This window comes from Pelodiscus sinensis, chromosome 1 (genome assembly GCF_052426305.1).
Source record: "Pelodiscus sinensis isolate ZL-2025 chromosome 1, ASM5242630v1, whole genome shotgun sequence".
Classification (NCBI taxonomy): domain Eukaryota; kingdom Metazoa; phylum Chordata; order Testudines; family Trionychidae; genus Pelodiscus; species Pelodiscus sinensis.
In genome coordinates, this window is record NC_143052.1 from 325,446,056 (window position 1) to 325,463,089 (window position 17,034).

General features: G+C 42.3%; 1 protein-coding gene across 1 annotated transcript in view; it reads left to right on the forward strand.

Annotated features, from left to right (window-relative positions):
• Positions 1-17,034, forward strand: part of CNTN5 (contactin 5) — a 1,036,023-nt gene that overhangs the window by 984,053 nt on the left and 34,936 nt on the right. The window contains exons 19-20 of the mRNA XM_089775740.1: positions 4,125-4,195; positions 6,794-7,028. Of these exons, the coding sequence (XP_089631866.1) occupies positions 4,125-4,195; positions 6,794-7,028 (306 nt within the window). The remainder of the gene's footprint in view (positions 1-4,124; positions 4,196-6,793; positions 7,029-17,034) is intronic.

Below are 17,034 nucleotides of genomic sequence, written 5' to 3' on the forward strand. Positions count from 1 at the left end.
AATAACTACATAGACCAGTGATAGAAATGTAGCCGTGTTAGTCTGGGGTAGTTGAAGCAAAATGCAGGACAATGTAGCACTTTAAAGACTAACAAGATGGTTTATTAGATGATGAGCTTTCGTGGGCCAGACCCACTTCCTCAGATCAAATAGTGGAAGAAAGTAGTCACAACCATATATACCAAAGGATACAATTAAAAAAATGAACAAATATGAAAAGGACAAATCACATTGCAGAACAGAAGAGGGATGCGGGGGGGGGAGGGGGAGGAAGGAAGGTAAGTGTCTGTGAATTGATGATATTAAAGGTAGGGAGAGTGGGATGTTTGTGAGTTAATGGTATTACAGGTGATAATTGGGGAAACTGTCTTGGTAATGGGTGAGATAGTTCAAATTCTTGTTAAGTCCTTGTTGGCAAGTGTCGAATTTTAACATGAATGACAGTTCAGAGGATTCCCTTTCAAGTGCAGATGTAAAAGGTCTTTGTAGCAGAATGCAGGTGGCTAAGTCATTTAGAGAGTGTCCTTTCTGGTTAAAGTGGCAAGAAACTGTTTTCTCTTTGTGATCTTGTCTGATATCTGTTTTGTGGGCATTAATCCTTTGGCGAAGTGTCTGAGATGTTTGTCCAATGTACATAGCAGACGGACACTTTCGGCACATGATAGCATAGATTATATTTCTGGATGCGCAGGAATATGTGTTCTTGATCTTATAACTCACTTGGTTAGGTCCAATAATGGTATCAGCAGAATGAATATGTGGACAAAGCTGGCAACGGGGTTTGTTGCAAGGGAAGGTACCAGGGTTGGTATTAGTGTGGTATGTCCTGTCGTGGTTGGTAAGAATCATCTTGAGGTTAGGTGGTTGTCTATAGGAGACTATGGGTCTGTCTCCCAGAGCCTCTTTGAGTATGGTATCCTGTTCCAATATAGGCTGTAGTTTATTGATAATGTGTTGGACAGGTTTAAGTTGGGGGTTGTAGGTGATGACAAGTGGTGTTCTATTGTTGGTTTTCTTGGGTCTGTCTTGAAGTAGATGGTTTCTAGGTATTCGTCTGGCTCTTTCAATTTGCTTTTTTATTTCTCTGGGTGGGTAGTTGAGATTTATAAATGCTTGGTAGAGATCCTGAAGCTTCTGGTCTCTGTCAGTGGGATTAGAGCAGATGCGGTTGTATCGAAGGGCTTGGCTATAGACGATGGATTGTGTGGTGTGTTCTGGATGGGAGCTGGATGCATGTAGGTAACTGTATGAGTCGGTGGGTTTTCTGTAGAGAGTGGTGTCTAATTTTCCATTGTTGATTTGTACGGTGGTGTCCAGGAAGTGGATCTCTCGTGTAGAATGGTCCAGGCTGAGGTTGATGGTGGGGTGTAGGTTGTTGAAATCTCTGTGGAATATCTCCAGTGTTTCTTGGCCATGCGTCCAGATCATGAAGATGTCATCGATGTACCGTAGGTAGAGGAGGGGTGAAAGGGGATGGGAGTTGAGGAAACGTTGTTCTAGGTCAGCCATAAAAATGTTAGCATACTGTGGGGCCATGCGTGTACCCATGGCTGTGCCGCTGATCTGGAGGTATAAGTTGTTCTCAAACTGGAAATAATTGTGGGTGAGAACAAAGTTACATAGGTCTGCTATCAGGTTGGCAGTAGTGTCCTCTGGGATAGTGTTTCTAATTGCTTGTAATCCGTCTTCATGTGGGATGTTGGTATATAGAGCTTCTACATCCATGGTGGCAAGGATGGTATTATTGGAGAGGTTATCGATGTTTTGTAGTTTCCTTAGGAAGTCAGTAGTGTCTCAAGGATAGCTGGGGGTATTGGTTATGAAGGGTTTGAGAAGAGTGTCTACATAGCTGGATAGACCAGTAGTGAGCGTGCCAATACCAGAGATGATGGGACGTCCGGGGTGACCAGTGTTTCTCAACCTTATTTATAAAGTATCCCTTTTTCAAAAAAAATTATAAGTACCCCTAGTACTTACAGTTTTCAGACACACACAATTTTTTTCTACCATTGCAACACATTTGTTTAAACAACTTAATCGTAGCTGGGCAGGCGATGAGATTGTTGGGTGCAAAAAGTATAAAAATAATTAAGCGCTATAAAACTTAAAACAAAAATTCAGTTTTCTCCAAATTTCAGTTGTATTGACATACCTCCCCAGACTTCTCTTGAGTACCCTTAAGGGTACTCATCCCACTGGTTGAGAAACACTGGTATAGACCAGGTGTGGGCAACAAAAGACCTTTGGGCTGGATGCAATTTGTTAGGATTGGCCCCTAGTGGGCCGCCAAACACTTTGTTTACCTAAGTGTCTGTAGGTATCGCTGCCTGCAGCTCCCATTGGCCCCAGCTCTCCATGCTTGGCCAATAGGAGCTACAAGAAATGGTGGCCACGTTTACACTGCTTCCCACATCTCCCATTGCTGGGAACAGTAAACCATGACCAACGGGAGCTGTGAGCAGCTGTACCTGTGGATGTGCAGGTAAATTAAGTGTCTGACAGCACTGGAGGGGCTAAGCCTGGAAAACCATGTCCAGCCTGCGGGCTGTTTATTGTCCATCCCTGTTATAGAGCCTCACTAAGCACAGTAAATGGGGAACTGAAAGGAAAAAGCTACAGTTAGCATATTTCTTAGGTGAACATATCTCAGCAGGAAAGAAGCAATTCATGCCTCAAAATTTCTCAGGTCATTCAGATGAGAACTGTAGACACCACAGCAAAACTTGTATTTTAAAAATATATATACATGTAAATAGGCACACACATTTCCTGTTTGGCATCGCATTTACATCAATGTAAATCAGAAATAACTACTGTGTAGCCAGTGGAGATAAGGCAACGTTAAATAAAATAAAAATTGAGCATTTTTCTTCTTTTTTTCAGTGCAAATAGGCTAAAGGCTCCAAAATTCCATACAAATCAATTCTGAAGTCTGTGTGAGTTTTATCATTTAAGCTCTACAATATTATTATTGAACTTAAGCCCTTAATGATTAACACAAGAAACAGAGGGAATTGTGTGCATTTATTTAAATGTGTTTTCTCTTTGTAGTTCAAAGGCACAGTGCTACCCAATAAATAAGCTAAATGGCATACAATAATGTTTTAACGGTTAATGCCTCGCAGTACCTTTCTGCAATTGATGTATGTACTAGTTTGTGAGGAAGAAAAGAGAAGGTTCCTATCCTAGAATGCTTTTAATCAAATAAAGAATGTAGATATAAACCACACTAAGTACATACATTCATGCCACATAAGTCATTTTAGGAGTTTCAGTAGATGTGGAAAAGGAGAGAAAAGAAATTACACGAATCCAAGCAAAGCAAGTATTTTCCAAATTTGGAAAGCGTACAATACTGATGACAGCTGCAATATTTTTCTCTGTCGTTTTGACATCGTCCCAGATATGCTGTTTGTTGGTTCTATAAATTCATACATGTGTGTAAAGCAAATCAAGAAAGCTTAATGACCTACATTTTCAGAAAGGACCAGTAATTTGGAATGCTTCTGTTGCTGAATGTCTAACTTGAAATGATAAACAGGTGCTCAGCACTGTATGAAAATCAGGCGGCATTAAGTTGCCTGAGGTTGGATACCCAGAAATTAAAACACCTAGACTCACTGATCACTTATGAAAATTTAGGCAACTATTGTTTTTGTATTCAAACTTTTCCCTGAACACTGAAATACACCAGATTTCTGGCATTTGCTTTTCTTTTAAAGAGGCAACTGGAAAACAAATACTAAAAATGTAACAAATACCATACATGTACAAATAGAATTCCAGCAAAATACACTTTAAAATCAACAGCTAGTTAAAATGCAAGATAACCTGGAGGATAGTTGTTATTCTTTTTTAAAGATTCGTGTAATTTCTTTTCTCTCCTTTTCCACATCTATACTTGTCTTCTCACCAGTATGTGTTCAGTTGGAAATCACTAAATGGATTGCATGGTTCCCTACAATGCAATCAGAAAACTCAGACAAATTCTTTTTACTGTAATGTTTTGTCTTTTGTTATATTTGACCTGATTTGACAGTTTACTGCCTTCTGGAGTAGGTTATTACTATAGGGAAAACATCAATAACTTGGACATTCTCTTTTTTTGCTTTTTTTGTTCATAGTTCCAAAGACAGCACCAGCTAATGTCAGTGGCAGAAGTGGAAGACGGCATGAATTAGTAATAGCATGGGAGGTAAGGGACTCTTTTTGATTAAAGGTCCTGTTTCATATTGACTTCTTTGTGGGCAGAGTGAGGAGAACAGGACTGAAGTTCCCTACAGCAAATCTTATCAGGATATGAACACAAAATATCATTTCTTAAATGTGCATTAAGGTCTCAAAGGGGTTCATATTTCCATGTGATGAGAGCAAAGGACAGCTTGGAGAATCTACCTCTAAAAGCAGAAGCCCCAAAGTAAAGTTTATTCGTTTTTGCCTTCCTTCTCACTCAGTCTGCTACAGTTGATCTTGCATTACTAGATATGCTATGAATTCTGCACAAGATGCAGTGCTAACTCAGCATGTGAGAAAGAGACTACATTTGCATTAACTCCTCCCTCAGGTAAGAGGGTAAGTGAGAATACTAACAACTCTACAGAGGGCCACAGTCTTAGTAGATGTAAATTTCATTCACTTCAGTGGGTCTGTGCTGACTTACACAACTTTTTGGAGAGCTTCTCAGGCAATCTTCCCAGCCACCATCACACACAGCATTCAGTTTGGCATTCTGTGTTGATTTGCCCCACAGTGAAAACAATTATTTCCATAACAAATAATGCAAACTAGAGTGAAATTACTTTCATCAACCTGAGAAAATGCAATCTCCAAATTGGGCAGAAGATTTCAGTGCTTTCCTTTGTTTTTATTTAACCCTGTGCTAGCATTATGTCCAATAAATATCTTTCTACTATTACTGTTTGCAACAAAGCAAATGTGCATCACAAACATCTCACGTTAGATAGAAAAGCAAGTAGTCCTTTAGCTCGTTAGAGACCAACTATATATAGGGGGGGGGGGAGAGAGAGAGAGAAAGAAAGAGAGAATCATGTGCTTTCATGGGCAAAACCCACTTACTCAGATGACAATAGCCAAGTTAGTAATAAATCCAAGTATTGCATATGTTTTAATTATAAATCAGCAGAGTGAGTGCACTTAAAATTTTCTTTTGTTTTAAAAGATTTCTACCATTTCCAATTATATTTTCTGCCTCTACATGGGGAATTCCGCTGAAAATGATAGTTGATCTTAATAGATAACACATAAAAATTGTGTAACTAAAAATCAGAAAGCTGAATTTGTTGCTAAGGACCTTATCCTGGCACATAGAATACCTTTCTCTGTGAGCAGTCTCATGCAAGTCAGGGCAGATTATTCAGTGTGAGTAGAGGTGACAGAATCAAACTTATTAAATATACTGGAGCACTGATTGTGAATATCAATAAAACGAAGACAATGGTATTTGGAGATAAGGAAATAGGAAGGAAAATCTGTGTAGATGGGATCGAACTAGAGAACATAGAGAACTTCTCGTATTTGGGGAGCAACATGACGTATGATCTAGACTGTAAGAAGAAAATAGCAACTAGAATAGCAAAAGCAAGAGTGAGTTTGAAGGTGATGGATAAAATCTGGAAAAGTAAAGCGATTAGCTTAGTAATGAAGCCGAGCTTCTTGAAAATGTGTGTATTTAGCAGCATGTTATACGGTTGTGAGACATGGGTGATAATGAAAGATTCGAAGAGAAGGATATTGGTGTTCGAGAGGAGTTGTTATAGAAAGATCCTGAGAATAGGATGGATGCAGAAGGTCACCAACAAGAAATTATAAAGGAAGATACAGCAAAAAGAGAACCTACTGCAGAAGGTTATACAATGAAAGTTACAGCTATTCGGGCATATCTGCTGAATGAACAATGAGCGAAAAGTTTAAGACCCTGATATTCAGCATAATGGATGGTCCGAATAGGAAAAGCAACCCCATAGAGAATGGGAGATGATATAGTAAATTGGTGCAGAGTTAGTCTACAGAAACTAAGCCACTCTGCACTGGAGAGGGAAAGCTGGAAGGAAATATGGTATGTCTACGCTACCACCCTAGTTCGAACTAGGGTGGTTAATGTAGTCATACGAACTTGTAAATGAAGCCCGGGATTTGAATTTCTCGGGCTTCATTTGCATGTTGCCGGGCGCCGCCATTTTTAAACGTCCGCTAGTGCGGACTCCGTGCCCACGGCTACATGCGGCACGAACTAGGTAGTTCGGACTAGGCTTCCTATTCTGAACTACCTGTATGCCTCGTACAGGCGTACAGGTAGTTCGGAATAGGAAGCCTAGTCCGAACTACCTAGTTCGTGCCGTGTGTAGCCGTGGGCACGGAGTCCGCACTAGCGGACGTTTAAAAATGGCGGCGCCCGGCAACATGTAAATGAAGCCCGGGAAATTCAAATCCCGGGCTTCATTTGCAAGTTCGTATGACTACATTAACCACCCTAGTTCGAACTAGGGTGGTAGTGTAGACATACCCATAGTGAGGGAGGCATCGGACACCAATGGGTGTTGAGCACATGGTTGTTGATGATGATGAGAACCTCAGCTGGTATAATTTGTCATTGGTCTGTCCCCCAAAAACCTATAGAATAAACTGCCCTTACCAAGGAAGCTGTATTCAGCACAGTTCTCTTACTTTATAAGATTACCCCTGTTAAATTGCCAGCTTATATTTGCCCATTGTGGTCACGTCCAGAGTAATAAGGTTTAAAATATATGTGAATTAACCAAGCTTTTCTTTTTAGCCAGTATCAGAAGAGTTCCAGAATGGGGAAGGATTTGGATACATTGTGGCTTTCAGACCGAATGGAACAAGAGGGTGGAAAGAAAAAATGGTGACACCCTCAGATGCTTCCATGTTCATCTATAGAGATGAAAGCGTGCCTCCTCTGACTCCCTTTGAGGTGAAAGTTGGTGTATATAATAACAAAGGTGATGGACCCTTCAGCCCCATTGTGGTCATCTGTTCAGCTGAGGGAGGTCAGTTTGGGAGATTGTCCGCATGTTTTAAATTATATATAAGCAATGAGAATAATAATGATACAGAATTTTTCATTCCTAGATCACAAAGCATTTTATAAAGCAGATAAGTATCATTGTGGTTGAACCTGTGGTACTGGGAGGTGACATAGAATCATAGAAGATTAGTGTTGGAAGAGACCTCCAGAGCTGAAAGCAGGATCAACCCCAACTATATCATTCTAGCCAGCGCTTTGTCAATCCTGGCTATAAAAACCTCTAAGGATGGAGATTCTCTCACCTTCTAGACAACCCATTTCAGGGTTTTACCATCCTACAACTGAAGTAGTTTTTCCTACTATCCAGCCTAGACCTCTCCCACTGAAACTTGAAACCATTTCTTCTGGTTGTATTCCCACCAGCATTGAGAACTGACTAGTTCCACTCCCTTTGAAACCAACCTTCAGGTAGTTAAAGGCTTCTATCAAATCTCACCTCCCCACTCCCCATTCTTCTCTTCTACAGACTAAATAAGTCCAGGTCTCTCAGCCTCTCCTCAAAAGTAATGAGTCATAGCCCCCTAAATCATTTTTGTTGCCCTTTACTGGACTTTCTCCAATTTGTCTACATCCTTTCTGTAGTGGGCAACCCAAAACTGTAGACAGTACTCCAGATGTGGCCTCACCAATGCCGAATCGAGGGGAATAATCATTACCCTTGATCTGCTGGCAGTGCTCCTACTAATGAAGCCCAATATGCTACTAATGTAACCTTCTGAGCAACACAGGAACACTGTGGACTCATATCCAGCTTCTCATCTGTTGTTATCCCCAGCAAGTATAGGCTGTCCCAGGGTAACATACAAGATAGGGACTGTAGGTTTGTTCTTAAGTTGAATCTGTATGTAAGTTGGAACTGGCGTCAGCCGCTGCTGAAATTGATCAGTTTCAACCACGGCTGAATCTGGATGCCAGTTCTGACTTACATACGGATTCAACTTAAGAAACCCAGGCATCCCCAAGACAGCTGCTGCTGAAACTGATCAGCGGCTGATTCCAGGAAGCCTGGGGCAAAGCAACTCTGCCTCGGGCTTCCTGTAGTCAGCCGCTGGTCAGTTTCAGCAGTGGCTGACTTGGGGATGCCTGGGGCAGAGCAGCTGGGGTGCTGCTGGGTTGCTACAGTAGCGCGGCTCCTCGGCGCTACTGGAGCAACCCAGCAGCACCCCAGCTGCTCTGCCCCAGGCGTCCTGATTCAGCCGCTGCTGAAACTGACCAGCAGTGGCTGAATCAGGACGCCTGGGGCAGAGCAGCTGGGGTGCTGCCGGGTTGGTCCCGCGTGGCGCTGCGGGACCAACCCGGCAGCCCCCAGCTGCTCTACCCCAGGGGTAGGCAAGAAAAGCCTGGTCTGCTGGGGGGGGGGGGGCACTAGCTGCACCCTCCCCCCCCCCAGCAGACCAGGTTGACGTGGAGCAAAGCCACAGAGCACGCGGGCAGTGGGATAGTCCAGGCGCGCCGCGGCTGTCCCACTGCTGGCGTGCTCCGAGGCTTTGCTCCCCATCTCCCTGGTCTGCTGGTCAGACCAGGGAGACGGAGAGCAAAGCCGCGGAGCACGCCCGCAGCGGGACAGCCTGGGCGCGCCTGGGCTGTCCCCCTGCGGGCGTGCTCCAAGGCTTTGCTCCCCGTCTCCCTGCAGACCAGGGAGACGGAGAGCAAAGCCACGGAGCACACCCGCAGCGGGACAGCCTGGGCGCGCCTGGGCTGTTCCCCTGCGGGCGTGCTCCAAGGCTTTGCTCCCCATCTCCCTGCAGACCAGGCGGCGGCTTTGCTCTGGTGTCCCTGGTCTGCTGGGGGGGGTCCAGTGGCTTTGCTGGACCCCCCCCTCCCAGCAGACCAGGGGGACCAGGAGAAGCTTTTCTCGCCCCGGAGGACACGGGTGGCGACCCGCCACCCGTGAGCTCCGGGGCGAGAAAAGCCCCATTCGTAAGTGCGGATCCGACATAAGTCGGATCCGCGTAAGTCGGGGACTGCCTGTAGCTAACTGACTGGGCCTGGCTGATTAATCATCTGTGAAACTGTGCTGCCACGCAGTTTAGAGGGAACACTGGTCCCCAGGTCCTTTCCTATAGAACTGCCATTTAACCAGTCATTTCCTAGCCTGCAGCAGTTCAGGGGATTATTCCATCCCAAGTGCAGGATCTGCACTTCTCCTTGTTAAATCTCATCAGATTTATTTTGTCCCGATCGTGCACTTTGTCTAGTTCACCCTCCATCGTATCTACCTCTCCCCAGTTTAGTGTACTCTGCGGACTTACTGAGGGTGCAAACCAACCCATCATCCAGATCATTCATGACACAGCTTGATCAGAGTCACCCAGGAGATCAGTGGCAGAGCTGGTAGGAGAACCTTATCTCCCAGGTCTCAATGTTGTGTTCTATTCAGTAGGCTACACTGCCTCACACAGACAAGAGGTTTAACATGTTAAATAAAATCATCCAGCTGATGAAAAAAATAGATTAAATAAAAAGACTGACTTTGCTCCACTATTGGTTTGAGTGTCCATGTAATTCAGTATTCACAATTTATGTCAAACAAATGTTTACAACCTCTGATTGTTTCATAAATTCTCAGCATTATTGATTCTTTCTTGGGAAACTAGAATTTAAAAGTGCACAGCATGTATGTGTTTTTAGGGGGGGTGTTATTTTTCTTTTTTATTTTAAAAGTTTGTTACTAAAAGAAGGTTCAAAAACTATATTTAGTGTCCAAACACTCACTATGAATAACAAAGAATACTTTATGAACAACACAGAGGCTGAAAATTATTTTGGAGATTATTCAGGAAATATTTATGGATAAAGATGATGGGCTCAGCTAGTAGTAAATTGATGTAGTTCATTTGGTTTCCATGGAGTTATGCCAATTTACACTAGCAGAAAATCTGGCTTTATATTTACAGAAATCAGTTTGTGAACATTCACATATAGAAGAAAAGGCAAGCAAATATTCACAACAAATTTCTAACCCACTCTAATATTAAAGGCTGGATTCAGAAACCCTGATCGTGTTGAGTAGTACTTTAATCTGCAAAGAGTTCCACTGAATTCAGTGGGACCACTTGATGTTAAGTAAAAAACCTGGAATTTTAGTTTCATATTAGCTCTCAGCAAATGGGTAACATTTTTTTTCTGATGATTTGCCCATTACTACTCTTCCTTCTCAGTTAGATGTATTTTTCTTATACCTTTATCTTATATCTGAGACGATTGAAAATCTGACTCCTTTAAAGCAAGTGTCAGTAATCTACATATGTTGTTTGGATCAACATTATAAAATATTGATAGCACTATAAAAATAAGAACATCTCAAAATCCAAAGTAAATCAAAACAATATCTGAATTCCCAGTAGTACTGGGATATTGTTATTGATCTATATTTGACATTGTTACGTAACAGACTGTGAAGTTATATAATTTATCCTGATGCTTTTATTCCTTTTTAACAACCCAACTCTCTGATAAGAAAATCAAATTAAAAAAAATAAAAGAAAATCAGAGCCTTCTATGAGGCAAGAGGGAGATAGAAGTTTTGCAACTTTTTCATTGCAAAATATTAATTTATAAATGACATTTATTTCCCTATTTTGAATGGCAAGTATTGAAAATTCAGTTTTGATAAATAGGGTTACACTTGAGGTCTCTTTTTTAGTTATTTAGAGCAGTGTTTCTCAAAGTGGTCTTTAAAACCACTTTGAGAAACCTGTTAACTAGCCACTCCATGCAAATGGCTGCAAACAGCACAACGGAGCTAGTGGGAGCCACAAGACTCCGGGCCGCAGCACCAGTAAGTAAACACACAGGAGCTGCCAGTTAACAGGTTTCTCAAAGCGGTTTTGTGGACCAGATTGAGAAACACTAATTTAGAGAAAACTGGAAATGGAATCCTTGGTAATGTAAACAAGTCAGTATTTCTAAAGTTAACTTTAAAATATTAAAATTGCAAATGACAAGACTAGAACTATTAATGTATTGATTTATTATTAATTTTTATTTGCTCTCGCCGAAGGAAAGTAACAACTTATATGAACCTTGTTTTCTGTGGTACAATGCAATTATCCAAAAATACCTATTCATTATACCTTGTTAATTCAATCTGTAGCTATCTATGTATAAAGTACCTTATGAATATCCTATGACGCTGTACTAAAAATTGAAAGGAACAAAGACAAATGATTTTCAACTGGAATCACATATTGATCACAGACCAATAGTATGATATATATCAATCATGGGGGCTGCTATGGCAAGCCCCTATTTTAGCTAATTGCCTTCAGTAAGCGTATTTGTTATTCATAACCAGTGAAATCCATTTCTGAGCAAAGAGTCAGCAGAAAGTAAAATTATCAAAAGTAACTTAGCAGTCAATCCCTATTAGGCTATTAAATGACTAGGGGCCAGACATACTAAGTTATTCAGGTAACTAAAGATTCAGAAGGTTTGTAATTAGGTTTTCCAAAGTGGCTAAATAGATTGTGCATCTAATTTACATTGAGTTTTGTAGAATCATGGAACTATAGGACTGGAAGGCATCTCAAGAGGTCATCTAGTCGAGTCCCCTGCACTCATGGGAGGACTAAGTATTATCTCAATCATCCCTGACAAGTGTTAGTCTAAACAAATTTTTAAAATCACCAATGATGGATATTCCACAACCTCCATGGGCAATTTATTTGAGCGCTTAACCACCCTAAAAGGAAGTTCTTCCTCATGTCCAATCTAAACCACCTTTGCTGCAATTTAAAGCCACTGCTTCTTGTCCTATTTTCAGAAGTTAAGGAGAATATTTTCCTCCTTCCTCCTTGTAACAACCTTTTACGTACTTGAAAACTGTTAGCATGTTTCCTCCGTTTCTTCTTTTTTCCAGACTAAATTAACCCAGTTTTTTCAGTTTTCCCTCATAGATCATGTATTTTCTGGACTTTCTCCAATTTGTGCATATCTTTCCTGAACTATGGCAACCAGAACTGAATGCAGTATCTCACTGAGTCCTAATCAATGACGAATAGAGGGGAAGAATTACTTTTCATGTCTTGCTTACAACTCTCCTGCTAATACATCCAGAATGATGTTTGCTTTTTTTGCAACGCTGTTACACTGCGGACTCATTTTTAGTTTGTGATCCACTATGACTCCCAGATCCCTTTCTGCAGGACTTATTCCTAGCCTGTCATTTCCCATTTTGTATGTGTGCAACTGATTGTTTCTTCCTACGTGGAGTACTTTGCATTTGTCCTCATTGAATTTCATCAAATTTACCTCAGACCATTTCTCCAGATTGTCCAGATCATTTTGAGTTTTAATCCTATTTTAATCCTCCAGAGTACTTACAGCCCCTCCCAGTGTGGTATTATCTGCAAACTTTCTAAGTGTACACTTTGTGCTATTATCTAAATAATTGATGAAGACATTGAATAGCACTAGATGCAGAACTGATCCCTGTGGGATCCCACTCAATATACCCTTCCAACGTGACTGCAAATCACTAATAATTACTCTCTGGTACTTTTTTTCCAAATGTACCCATTCTATCATCTGTGCTTTATTTCCCTAGTTTGTTTCTGAGACACTCGTGTGAGACACTATCAAAAGACTTACTAAAGTCTATGTATACCACACCTACTGCTTCTCCCATCCATAATGCTTGTTACCATGTGAAATAAAAGCTATTAGATTTGTTCGACATCATTTCTTCTTGACAAATCCATGCTGATTATTTCTTCTCACCTTATTATCTTTTAGATGCTTGCAAATTGATTGCTTAATTATTTGCTCTATTATCTTTCCAGGTACTAAAGTTAAGCTGGCTGGTCAGTAATTCCCTGACTTGACCTTATTTCCCCTTCTTTTAAAGTTGGGCACTAGATTTGCCCTTTTCCAGTCTTCTGGAATGTATCCAGTCTTCCAGGACTTTTCAACAATAGTCAGTAATGGCTCTAATATCTCCTCAATCAGCTATAGATCATTCTAGGATGTATTTCTCAGAGCTTGGTGACCTGAAGACACCTGACTTGTCTAACTTGTTTTAAATTTGTTCTTTCCCTATTTTAGTATCTAACTCTACCTTATATTAAAAGGCATTCACTTTGCTAGGCCTCCAATTGCTACTACCTTTTGGTGAAAACTGAAATGAAAAAGTCTCAGAGGAATAGTCCTGTTAGTCTATAATTTTAAAAACAACAAGCAGTCTTGTGGCACCTTAGAGACTAACAAATATATCAGATCATGAACTTTCATGGGCAAAACCCACTTCATCAGATGAGTGGGAGTAGAAATTACAGAATCCAGGGTACATATAACAGCAAAAGCAGTTATCTGTCAATTGTAGGACCAGTGTTAATAAAGCTAATAAAGTCACTTAACACATCTGTCATTTCTACATTTTCTGCTATTGCTCTCTCTCTCATTAAGTAATGGGCCTAGCCTCATGTTAGAATCATAGAACCATAGAGCTGGAAGAGACCTCAGAAGGTCATCAAGTCCAGCCCCCTGCTCTAGGCAGGACCAATCCCAACTAAATCAACCCGGCCAGGGCTTTGTCAAGCCGAGACTTAAACACCCGTAGGGATGGAGACGCCACTACTTCTCTAGGTAACCCATTCCAGTGCTTCACTACCCTCCTAGTGAAATAGTTTTTCCCTATTTCCAACCTGGACCTCTCCCACCACAACTTGAGACCATTGCTCCTTGTTCTACCATCTGTCACTACTGAGAACAGCCTTTCTCCGTCCTCTTTGGAACCTCCCTTCAAGAAGTTGAAGGCTGCTATCAAATCCCCCCTCACACTTCGCTTCTGCAGACTAAACAGACCCAACTCCCTCAGCCTCGCCTCATAGGTCATATGCTCCAGCCCCCTAATCATTTTAGTTGCCCTCCGCTTGGCCCTCTCCAATGCATCCACATCCTTTTTGTAGTGGGGGAGCCAGAATTGGACACAATACTCCAGATGTGGTCTCACCAGAGCCGAATAAAGGGGAATAATGACATCTCTGGATCTGCTGGCAATGCTCCTCTTAATGCAACTTAATATGCCATTAGCCTTCTTGGCTACAAGGGCACAATGTTGACTCATATCCAGCTTCTCATCCACTGTAACCCCAGGTCCTTTTCTGCAGAACTACTACTTAACTAGTTGGTCCCCAGTTTGTAACTATGCTTGGGATTCTTCCGTCCCAAGTGCAGGACTCTGCACTTGTCCTTGTTGAACCTCATCAGATTTCTTGTGGCCCAATCCTCCAATTTGTCTAAGTCACTCTGGACCCTATCTCTGCCCTCAAGCGTATTTACCTCTCCCCCTAGCTTAGTGTCATCCGCAAACTTGCTGAGGGTGCAATACATCCCCTCATCCAGGTCATTAATAAAGATATTGAACAAAACCAGTCCTAGAACTGAACCTTGGGACACTCCGCTAGAAACCGACCGCCATCCTGACATCGAGCCGTTGATCACTATCCACTGAGCCCGGCCTTCTAGCCATCTTTCTGTCCATTTTACTGTCCATTTATCCAATCCACATTCCCTTAAGTTACTGGCAAGAATATTGTGGGAGACAGTATCAAAAGCCTTGCTAAAGTCAAAGTATATAACATCCACTGACTTTCCCTCGTTCACAGAGCCAGTTACCTCATCATAGAAGCTAATCAGATTAGTCAGGCATAACTTTCCCTTTGTGAATCCATGCTGACTATTCCTAATCACTTTGCTCTCATCCAAGTGCCTCAAAATGGATTCCTTAAGGATCCCTTCCATGATTTTTCCAGGAACCAAGAAATGTTGAATGTTGGTCTTCTTCTTGCTTCTAATAGATGTGTAGAATGTCTCCATGTTACCCTTTATGTCTCTAGCTAGTTTGATCTTTTTTGTGCCTTGGACTTTCTAATTTTGTCCCTATATGCATTTGTTTTCAGCTCATATTCATACTTTGTAATTTAACTAGTTTCTACTTTTTGTAGGACCATTTTTTTTAACTTTCAGATCATTGAAGATCTCCTGGTGAGGTGGTCTCTTGCCACACTTCCCATCTTTCCGAAAGAGTGGGATAGCTTGCCTTTGTGCCCTTAATAATGTCTCTCTGAAAAACTGCTGCTTCTCAATTAACTGTTTTTTTTTTTCCCAATAGACTTTTTTTCACATGGAATGTTACCTACTTGGGGCCATCCCTAGGAATGTGCCTGGCTTGGGGCAAACCCCTGTATGGGTCCCACCCTTAATATTTTTTATACAAGTGAGCTTTAAGGGCTGCTGTTGGCTACAGGTTAAATATTGATAGCACCCAGCTGTACAACTATAACAATATTATATTATAGTTGTACATACCCTTCCCAATGCACATTCCTCCAAATACTGCTCCCTGCCCAGTCACATACCTAATTCACCCCTCCCCTCACACAGACTGATTATAGTCTCATCAAAATCAAATTGCCACCACCCATGACTCACAAATTGTAGCACCCTCCAGGCATCTGTTCCAAAAGTCCTTTTGCCTAATGGAGGATTGACTTATCCTTATGTTAACTGAGGGTGGGGTGAAATCACATCATCTGTCTCTGTGAAGACAATGAGGTCTGGCCGTGAATCATCCAGATATAGTTAGTATCTTACCACACTCTCTGTTTAACGATGCAGAATAAAACAGGTTTCAGGGGAGCAACCTGAACTCAGGGGTGGAGGTGGGAGGGGATCCTTTAGTCCAATGACCCTGAATATGGATCATTAGTACTAATCTTCAACCCCAAGAGGCAAATTTCCAAGCGATTCTGAGTAACCATTCAGATTTTGGAGCACGTAGAAAGATTGAGGTTTAAAGCCCATAAAATGGTGGAAGTCAGTGGAAACCTCTGATGCTTTTCTGTAATTTGCTAGCTCTGGTGGCGAGGAGGGGAGTTGTGGGACCCTAGGTCATGGTCCAATGGAGAGGGCCCCTAGGTTGGAGCCTGCTGCTGGAGAACTGAGAAGGCAAAAAAAATCTTGAGGCTGGGGGAGAGGAGAAATGGCAGTGGAAGGGAGAGGTGTGGGACATTAGGGGGACACTAGTGCTGGGCAATGAGCAGGGAACATGGATGGACACTGGCTGGCATTCACCTGTGCTGGGGTGGCAGTGCTGTGGGGCGGAGACGGGGGAGGGGGAGGAAAAGGGTCCTATCACTGGAAGAGGGAAGGATTCATCCCTCATAGGCAGAAACCTGGAAGCGCAGGGGCAGGGCCAGCATGCTGGGTGCAAGCTTCTAGTTCCTGTGCTATGGGAGCATGAGAACACTGCAGCAGCCAAAAGGTAACTCCCAGAGCCAGCAGAGTGGAACTGTGATGCTCACTGATGCTGCTGGGGAGACCGAACAGCCCAAGCCTGGGGAATTGTGGACAAGTAAAAGAAATACATGACCAAGAAGGGGTGGGGAACACTGGCCTGACCCCCGCTGCTGATGCCAGGACCCCTGCACACTCCCAGGCCTCCCTGTCCCACTCCCTGCATACTCCTGAAGCACAGGGCTTCCCAAAGTGCGGGGCTTGAGGGAGATGCCCCAGTCCATCCTAAGGATGCAATAGCCTTATACCTACTCTGCTCCCTTACCACAGGGGCCAGGAGCCTGCACAGAGAAAGCTGGCCTTGAGTTTGCTAAAGTCTGCCTTCTTGAAATCCATTATCGTTACTGCGCTGTTTTCCTTCCTACCATTCCTGGGATTCATGAACTCTACCAATTCATGAGCATTTTCACCCAAGCTGCCTTCCAGCTTCAAATTCTTAACCAGTTCCTCCCCATTGATCAAATCAAATCTAGAATAGCCTCTCCCCTTTCAATTAAAGTTAATGGTAGTTAGGCACCTATCTCCCTTACCCACTTTTGAAAATCCCATAGGCACCTATCTGCATTTTAGGCATCTAAATAATACCTTTGTAAATCTGGCCCTTAGGTCACTTCCGACTATTATTCAGGCACTTTTGGAATCTTTGCCCATGTGTGCCAATTAAATTTCAC